General features: G+C 44.6%; 1 protein-coding gene across 5 annotated transcripts in view; it reads left to right on the top strand.

Annotated features, from left to right (window-relative positions):
• LOC139387870 (regulator of G-protein signaling 3-like) overlaps window positions 1–9466 on the top strand; it is a 239518-nt gene extending 230052 nt beyond the window's left edge. For all 5 annotated transcript variants that reach the window (XM_071134175.1, XM_071134177.1, XM_071134178.1 and 2 more), the window contains 4 exons: window positions 3692–3796; window positions 5506–5567; window positions 6771–6937; window positions 7463–9466. In XM_071134175.1, the coding sequence (XP_070990276.1) occupies window positions 3692–3796; window positions 5506–5567; window positions 6771–6937; window positions 7463–7663 (535 nt within the window). In that variant the 3' untranslated portion in view covers window positions 7664–9466. The remainder of the gene's footprint in view (window positions 1–3691; window positions 3797–5505; window positions 5568–6770; window positions 6938–7462) is intronic.
• Window positions 9467–9965: the final 499 nt, after the last annotated feature.

The following is a 9965-nucleotide window of genomic DNA, read 5'->3' on the forward strand; positions in this document are numbered from 1 at the left end:
TGTTTAATGAAGAGACGAACAGAATCACATTGCTGCTCCTGGTGGCTGGGCAATTAGCTAGCCGGCCAGGGTATGAGGAGTGGGAGAGGGGTCGATGGTTAGAGTGAGGAAAACATATTAAGACAATACAGATGTTGTTAAGGGCACAGTGCCAGGTGAATAGGAAGATGTCATACTGCGACACACTTATTAGGCGACAAGATCTCGTCCAGGTATTTTGTCTTGATCTTTTCACTCTCTCACTCTGTCCCTTCTCACCTTCCATCGGTCCCCTCTAATCTTGCACCTTCGCCTCTCGGTAGTACCATTTGTTCTCCCAGCAGGTTGTTTTTTTCACTCGGGGTAGCCTGGGTAGCAGAGCCGTGTGGAATGTGTCCCCTGCCTGCCCTTTGTGGCTTTTTGTATGGGTGTGTGTGTGTGTGTGTGGTGTCTTTACCCTGCTGAGTTTGAGCTCCTAGACTGGCCTCTACTGTAACCCACGGCCGCGCAGGCCCAGTGTATGAGCTAATAATCACAGCAGCAACGTGATGGATGGCCGTGGCCGGAGAGCTGTCATGTGCGTAGTAACCTCCTTATCACTGCCTCGGCCTGAGACGCGTTTCAGCTGCCTTACATGTCCTTGGCTCTCAATTACACTTATAGACCCACGGCACAAAACATCATTAGGCAGGTAGCCTAACGGTTAGAGAATTTGGCCAGTAACCCGAAAGTTTGCTGGTTTAAATACCCGAGCAATGACGAAGTGCCCTTTAGTAAGGGACTTAACCCTAATTTGCTCCAGGGGTGCCATGCTACTATGGCTGAACCTGTAAAACAACACATTTCACTGCACCTATCTGGTATATGTGACAATAAAAAAAACACAAAGAAGTAGGGTAATCAACTACTGAAACATTGAGATGGTTTATTATTTGTGTTTTTTATTTTACCTTTATTTAACTAGGCAAGTCAGTTAAGAACATATTCTTATTTTCAATGACGGCCTAGTAACAGTGGGTTAACTGCCTGTTCAGGGGCAGAACAACAGATTTGATTTGATTTAGTGTGGGTTGTTGGATGGTCTGCTAAGCATAATGGCATTTACCTGCAGTTTTCATTACCATAGCGTATTTTATTTATTTACTCTTTGTTACCATCTTTTTATACCAAGCAATTCAACCTTAGTAGACATTCATCTACGACGTTCAATTGTTGGGAATGGAGAACCATATCCCTGTAGTATCATGAACCAACCAGAAGGTGGAAGTGTTGAGTTGTATATTCAGCAACTTCTCCCAGTCCTCTGACCATAGTGTTCACAGCCCTGTCATAGATTTCCACCCAGCCTGGGCCCAGCGTAGTTCACTCCACTTGTATTGAAACCAGACCTGCATAATAAATTGTTTCATTAGGTTTGCAAATATTTTCCAGGGCTCGTAAAAAACGAGTCCCTCTGCTCATATGCATTGGCATAGCTTCCCTATTCGGCTTTAACCTCACATAGTTGAAACCCAAACTATGGTCGTGGACGCTAAAAATAGAGCAATCAAGTAGATTCCACTTCTCTATGATGATTTTATGCCTTTCTAAAACAGCTTTTTACTTGGGGTAATGATCACTTCAGACTGGTGAATGTGGGTTGTTGGGAGAAAAACTGTGCCTGAGTGTAATGTTTTTAATGTTTTTCACCATACCAACAACCCAATTTTACTCCACTAACGTTAGCTCCTCATCTGGATAGAGCATGGTTTAATACAACCCTACTGTGGAATACTAATCAAGCCCAATGCATCACCTATAGCCCTTTATGGTGCCTTGTTAAAGATCACATTGTGTTTATAGACGCCAATGGTCACAGCCTGTCACGCAGATAGCCCTGAAATATCCACGCTGATCAGTACAGGATGTTAGAAGCCGATTGTTCAAATTCTTTGTGGGCCGTCTTTTTTCTTCTTTGTACAATCATTTCTTCTCTCTCTGTCTGGAGGATCACGGTGACGACTGATATTTCCTCACTTTCCCATCCTGCTGAAGAGATAAGAGAGGAGAGAGGACATTGTAGCTCTCTATCCAGTGGCCTTCAGAATCACTTTCAGAGGCTTCTTTCTCGGCTCTGAGACAAACCAGCCCCAGCTTGAGGGCATGTTGTTTTACTAGTCATCAATTAGATTCGAACTCACACGTTTGGCAAGTTCCTCTCCCTGCCCTCTTCTCTTACAGACATCTTGAAAGAGGCTTCTTGTATTCCTCCTAGTTCCTCATCTACTCCTAGTCCCCCCCTTTTTCCTCCTTGAAAGAAATGAACTACTCAGCTCCTGGTTGCCCTTGATGATGGGTGGTGGAGTCATCTTACATAGTTGCCCAGGTTGCTTCCTGTTTACTGCTTTTCGCCCCATCATAATATGACTGGAAAACCCACAGAGGTGGCCTGGCAACACCATCCAAACCAGGCCCTTTACACCCTCTAGTGACCACTGATGTCATCTTTGCCTCTCCACCTTGAAGCACAGACACTGGGGCTCTTTCAGTTCCAAAGACTGGCTGTGGATAAGAACCAGGAACTAAGCAGGGGTTTGATGATCAGGTGTTGGGAGAGGGCCTTTCACACTGTATGTGTGTGTGTGTGTGTGCATGTGTGCTTTTGTACAGTATGCGTGTTAGTGTGTATCTGTTTGTGTCAAATTAAATCAAATAAAATGTTACTGTGTGTGTGTGTGTGTGTGTGTGTGTGTGTGTGTGTGTGTGTGTGTGTGTGTGTGTGTGTGTGTGTGTGTGTGTGTGTGTGTGTGTGTGTGTTTTCAGACTCCAAAAATGGAACGCTGGGTTCTTTTGTGGGTCCTGTGGTCTCACTGGGGCTTTTGGTGACATTAGGCCAGCTGACAGCGATTAGGACAGCGGCGCTTTAGCTAATAGCTAATACACAGTGGAAATCAACCAGGAAATGGGAGTCATGTGGGGTCGCGTCCCAATGAGGAAGCATGTGAGGTCAGGGGGAGGCGCTAGCATCCACCCAGGGATTTGGGATAGCATGGAGGACTGGGTTGGCATGCCCTCTCCAGGAGATGGGAAGGGGTGTTGCATTGTGTTATTGGTAATGTGGGTATATTTTGGTTGATGGAGGAAGAGAGGGTGTAGCTATGCCCCGTGTCCCATCCCAAGGGCCCCAGCCCTGGGTTAGCTCCCTCTCTTAGGGTCCCTCTAGGCACCTGGAGAATGGTGTTATCGCGCGGAGGAATGAGGAGTGAGTCTCTCCTCCTTCACTGCCACATTCACTCACTCCCTGCCTAAGGACCTGCCAGGGGTAGAACAAGAGGAGAGATAGATTGAAAGAAGACATTGACAACGGAGAGGGAGAGATAGTATCTGTCTTCGTACTGTCACTTCCACTGGACACTACTCTACTCTACTACACTTGAATATCCTGCTGAAGTCTGAAATGTATACAGCCCTGGCACTTTTTCCCTTTTCTGGTTTTGAGCATATGGAACTGATTTGAACCACTGGAGTTTGTTTTTAAAGTTGAACTATTTCCCATGACTTGGAAGACTCAACCCCCTTTTCTGTGTCTCTCTTTCCCCCCTTGGTCTCTCCCCATCTGTCTCTCCTTCTCTATCTCATCCATCCTTTCTTTCTTTCTTTCTCTTTCTTTCTTTCTTTCTTTCTTTCTTTCTTTCTTTCTCTTTCTTTCTTTCTTTCTTTCTCTATCTCTTAGGGCCAAAGACATGAAGAACCGACTTGCTTTCCTGAGGAGGAGGAATGAGTCTCCCGGAAGCAACCCACCCGGCAAATTCGACAAATCCTTGAAGTCGTCAGTAAAGTGAGTGTTTTGTGTATGACTATGTGTGTGTATGTTTGTCAGTGTGTGTGTGTGTGTGTGTGTGTGTGTGTGTGTGTGTGTGTGTGTGTGTGTGTGTGTGTGTGTGTGTGTGTGTGTATGTCCACATGGCCGCTTCTTGGATCTCACCCCAGCTGGTGATGCCTTGGCTCAGACAGACAGACATACAGACGAGTGGGCAGCATGAAGAAGCGCTTGTAAATCCACAGAGAGAAAGACAGAAATTAAGGAAGGAAGGAAGGGAGGAAGGAAGGAAAAGGGATATTGGATTAATTACGTCTTGATGTGTTTAGCGATTCCTGGTTGATCCGTAAGCTAAGGCGGATGTTATAGCTGTTATAGGTTAGGCGGATGTTATAGCTGTTATAGGTTAGGCGGATGTTATAGCTGTTATAGGTTAGGCACATGTTATAGCTTTGTCCTACAGTTTATTTATGCTCCCTTTTCTACCTATTTAAATCGAGAATGTTTTAGGGGGTGTATCTCTATTATCTTTAATGCACGTGTTTTTGCGGTTGATTTTGAGTTACAACGTTGTGAAATGTTGATGGGTCAGTTACGGGTCAGCTCTGCTAACAGACAGATCCAGGTCCAGTCAGACCACATCAATATCCATGGTTACATGTATGTCTATACTGTATTTATACTGTAGCTATGTGGCTGTTTTGATTGGCAAAACTGGTTGGTCCTAGATAAATGGTTAATGTACAAGTCTAATGTATAGTCTGCATGCTGCCATTGCGCCTTTAGAATACGAGTGCTTGAACTCAAGCTGCATCTACTCAACTGCTATATTATTTCAAATCAATTCAAGCGTGCATTGTGTTGCATAATGCATTCAATATCTCTCAGCAACAGTAACGGAATGAGCAGGAGGTCCACTTGTCAGAATATGTAGTCATGCATTATATTATGCAATGATGTAGAGAGACAGGCGTGTTTTGTCCACGGAGGGAGGGAGGGAGGGAGGTGTTTGGCAACAATGCATCAGAACTGGGAATTTCATTGTTTCGTATTTAATTGTTATATTCAAAAGAACATAGTGCATGTATGTTAGGCAGACATTTATTTAGTAGGATATTTAATTCATTCACAAAGTCAGTTGCAACATTAACTGATAGAAATGGAAATAAAGTATAAAATGGAAATGTCTGGGCAGATAGTGTTATTATATTGGATTCACATGGTTGGGTCCTATTCCTCTGTTGCCATGTCAATAAGGCCGCCAGGTGTGCTGAAGGAGAGGAAGCATATCCTCTATCTGAGAGCAGAGAGAATGAAGGAGTAAAGGGGAGGGCAGAAAAGTTGGGGGGTGGACCCTCAGCCTCAAACCCTATCTCCATTGGCTGGTTTAGTCCCCGCCCCTCCTCTGCCTCCTGAGCTGCAGTGAGAGGGAGTATAAGGTGAGACATCTAGTGGAACCAGTTAGACATACTTACGCACACACACTCATACACATTCACACACGCTCGCTCACACACAGCCCCAGAGCACCAGCGAGTGTGAAAGAGGGAAAAAAGGAAAGCGAGAAGAAGAAGAAAGGAATAGAATTCCACAGAGTACTAACCAAAGGACCACGCTCCTTACCAGTTCAGTGCAGTACAGGGGAGCACAGGGCTTCGGATGGGTCACACCATGAGAAACCTGGCAGAGATGGGCTTGCTAAAGAACCGCTCCGTTTTCATTTGCAGGCCCACCCCGGAGGAGGCACTCAAATGGGGGGAATCTCTGGACAAGCTGCTGGCCCACAAATGTAAGTCTGACTTTCCTTCTTACTCTTTTCCTTCTTTATTCTCTCTGTCCATTTGATCAATCAAACCAAATGGGAAAAAGGAAATGACTAATACCCATCTGGGTTTGATTGCCATATGTTCCCATATGGATCTGGTTTAAGTTGAACTGAAGCATGAGGAACAATTGCATTGAATAAGGAACAATGCGTGAATAAGGAACAATGAATAAGGAACAATGCGCATGTGTTTTGGGGGGGGGGGGGGTGGTATGGGCAGGAAATATGTTCATACTTGTTGCTTATGCAATGTGAATTCAGTGTGTGAGTTGTAGCTCCCTTGCTGTGAATGGGCAGTCTGTGGAGGCACTCTGCTGCAGCTCTCCCACTAATCACGGTGGATGAATAGAGCCATGCATTAGTGTAGGGGGAGAGGGGACAGATTATGGATGGGCTGGGCGGCTGAGAGAAAGAGGACGTCAGAGTAGTGTTGCTATATTTGTATGATTCCATAATTCATATCCTTGGTCTGAGCGCTGTCGGGCTGCGATTCCAAATCCCCATTCAATTGTTTCTCAGTGATGACGTGGGCTCAGACAAGCCTACACCATTTATCCCTAACTGAGGAGAGACAAGCGGCACAAGACTTTGATCCCAACTTGCCCTCCTCTCTTTTTCTGCTTTTTCATGTTTTTTCTTACTTTCTTTATATATTTCTTCTGGCTGACCTGTAGTGAAGTCTCTCTCTGCTCCTGTAGTGTAATCAGCAACAGAAAGGTGCTGGCGACCAGGCAGGGTGGGACTCGGCTTCCTGCTATTCTTACTCTACCAATGTCTTTTCCTTAAGTCATTAACGACACCATCCCAGTAGCCAAAGCAACAGGAATAGGTTGACAAGCAAACTGACCAAACTGACCCCCCCCCTTTGTACAGAGACAAGATGAAAAAAGACATACCAATGAGCGGTGTCGACGAGAGGAAAAAGTATGAGTGTAGTGTCAGGGAGGTGATGCTGCATAGTTGTTGTTTATGGGAGGTGACTGAAGTGTCTTGGAGGGTGTTGGCTTTAGTCCCCTTTTTAACAGTGTGACTCAATGGACTGGGCTACTGTGCTATTTAGGTAGTCTCCCTCGCTGAGAGAGATGACGCTGTGTTGCCATGGCTCTCCAGTCACGTCCACTAACCCACACCTCTCTGTTTCCTTCCCTCCTGCCTTCTTCCCTTCAGATGGCCTGGCAGCGTTCAGAGCTTTCCTGCGCACAGAATTCAGCGAGGAGAATCTGGAATTCTGGTTGGCGTGCGAGGATTACAAGAAGATTAAGTCGCAATCCAAGATAGCGTCCAAAGCCAAGAAAGTCTTTGCTGAATACATTGCCATCCAGTCTTGTAAAGAGGTGAGCAGCAATCCCCATACACATACAGACAAGGGATGATGGAAAATACCCTTCAACTGTAATGTCCCCTTTTTATACCTAAACGAGCTCTCCACTTGCTTACCTCAACCTCACTCATGACTGAAATGTATAATCCGCTCCTAACAGAAACTAGAAAATAACTTGTTCCTGCTATAAATTGAAAAAGCAGGGATTTTGGCTGGCCCCCGCACCATTGTTCCCTAAACTAAATATGTTAGGTTGATGAATGTGTAATCCTGTCAGAAGGTGCTCCCACAAAGGAACAAGTGAGCTGGAGAGGATGTGAGATCATGCCTGACAAACAGGCTTTCTTTGGCCACCTGACATGCACCAAATAGACTCCCTCACTTTTCCCCTCTCCCTTTTTGTTTCAAACCTGGAGATCCGAGTGGAAACTTCAAGTCAAAAATCAGCCCCAACAGCTTGAACCAGTTTCTGGTAGCACTGAAACTAACCTGGTACTCTGTCTCTTCCTTTTTCCCCCTCCCTGGTTCCCTCTCTCAGGTGAACTTGGACTCGTACACTCGAGAGCACACTAAGGACAACCTTCAGAATGTGACGCGTTCCTGCTTCGACCTGGCCCAGCGCAGGATATACGGCCTGATGGAGAAGGACTCGTACCCTCGTTTCCTCCGCTCAGAGCTCTACATGGACTTAGTCAACCAGAAGAAGGCCAGCACCACGTCCACCTCCTCATCGTCGTAAACACGCAGAGATCAAGATAGAAAGTGAGAGACGACGACGAAAGAGAGAAGGCAGAGACTTGAAAGCAGGGGGAGGTAGATTTTTTTCATGTTCGCCTTTTTGTTTTGTTTCTGCCTTCATCCTGTCCCGTCATGAGTTGGGTGTGAGAAAGACGGCGAACTAGGCCGTGGCACTGAGGGGGGTGTTGTGTACACAACGACGATGACAACAGGCTGATGGAGGGCGGATAGAGAGCCCAGTCAGGACAGCTGGTCACCGTCATGTGAGGGCTTGTCCAAGGGTTTCTCGGATCACTCTCATTGATCACTGTCTGTCGTTCATAATGACATATGTTAGTGTGTCCATATTTAAGTTATCTTCCGGATGTACTGGAGAAAGGGTTGAAACCTCTGCAGACATGAAGACAGTCCAGTACTGTGTTTTTTTTTACACCCCCTATCCTCCTCCTCCTCCTTTGGAGCCTGTTGGTACGACACAGAGGTTTGTTTTGTCCTAGTTTTTCCATGTCTCAAAGCTTTCATGACCATTTTCAAATGGACTTGCGAGAAAAAGGAGAAATTGGGTTGCTGGATCAATGTCTGAATGAAAATACGTTTTTTTTTTAGCTTTTTTCTGTTGTCATGTTCTCCAATTCACGGCGTACACACCTCTTTCAAGCACAGTCGGCATCTGTTCTGTTCAGCACCCTCTCACAGGGTCCCACCTGGTCGCATTCATCTAAAGAATACGGTAAAAGACACAGAGACAGAGAGAGAGAGAGAAAGATGGAGAAAATACAAATATCAACAATGGAACGGACCAAAACTGCAGAAAAGCAGAAATGTGCCACTCACTCGAAAACATATTGGGGGGAAAAAAAGACTTGTTGCCTGTCTCCAAAGACTGTCGAAAAAAATGAGCAATTCATTGTAGCTCCACCTGGACTGAACAAGGCAGCATTCTCAGGACATTAAGGCACTTGACTATGAAGCTTCCAAGCTTGTTTTTTCATTTTCGTTTTTACACATACAATGGTTTTCTTTTTAAAATTGTTTTAGGTTCAAACCTGCACTCCATAGGTATACTGAGCAATACTGTTGGGAGGATGCTCTTTTCATAGACATAAAAAAGAAAAAAGTGCTTCACCTGTACAAAGGTTTGCCTATTTATTTAGATACCTTGCCGGATGCTTCACCCATTGCACTCAGCTAAAAGCGCTCCTTCCCCCTAACCATGAAATAGGTCCACCGCTGTCCTGACTTTAAGTGCAATATGTTATTGTTTATTTTCCTTTTTTGGGGGGATAAGTTTCAATTTTGATTGGAAAGACAATGGCTTGATCTCTGTATTATACACTTTATTTGTAAGAGTCATGTTGCAAAATTCAGCTATAAGGTTGATTTACAGTTTAAGTAAATAAACAAGAAGAGATACATGAATTAAACAAGTCATTCTAACTGTGTACCCTGGCAGCAGGCAGCTAGGGGTTAAGGATGTACATATAATTCTTTAAGAAAACAAAGAAAAAACAAGAAAACAATAGGTTTCACTTGCGTCGAGCTGGAACCTGGCTGTATCTATGTAAATATGAGAGACTCAAAGCTATAAGATGACATGTATTGTTATTAAAAATGAGGAAGGTCCACCCTTTCCTGGTCATACAATGCTTGTCAGGAGTTTATGAAGTTTATGAAATGTATTTGATCATTTTCACTGTTTACAATTCAAACCCAACTCCTAAGATAGCAAGCAAAAAAGACAATAGAAATACATTTGGTGTCATTGCTGAAGATAAATAAAACAACCAACTGGTGAAATAATAAATCATGTCTCTGAAATTTCATTCGCTGTGAATTGTATTACATATCTGTATGTCTACGTTCTTCACCTTTGGTAAGTGTTGCTAATACAAAACATTAGCTGGAGCAGAAACACATGCATATCCAAGTACCTACTACAATCTGAGCTCCCATACTACACCACAGTGTGACAAGATAGCCTGTGTCCCTGGACATACAGTTTATTTTACCAGGTAAGTTGACTGAGAACACGTTCTCATTTGCAGCAACAACCTGGGGAATAGTTACAGTGGAGGGATGAATGAGCCAATTGTAAACTGGGGATTATTAGATGACTGTGATGGTTTGAGGGCCAGATTGGGAATTTAGCCAGGACACCGGGGTTAACACCCCTACGATAAGTGCCATGGGAACTTTAATGACCTCAGAGAGTCAGGACACCCGTTTAACGTCCCATCCAAAAGACACCACCCTACACAGGGCAGTGTCCCCAATCACTGCCCTGGGGCATTGGGAGATTTTTT

Source organism: Oncorhynchus clarkii, chromosome 29 (assembly GCF_045791955.1).
Source record: "Oncorhynchus clarkii lewisi isolate Uvic-CL-2024 chromosome 29, UVic_Ocla_1.0, whole genome shotgun sequence".
NCBI classification, from domain to species: Eukaryota; Metazoa; Chordata; class Actinopteri; order Salmoniformes; family Salmonidae; genus Oncorhynchus; species Oncorhynchus clarkii.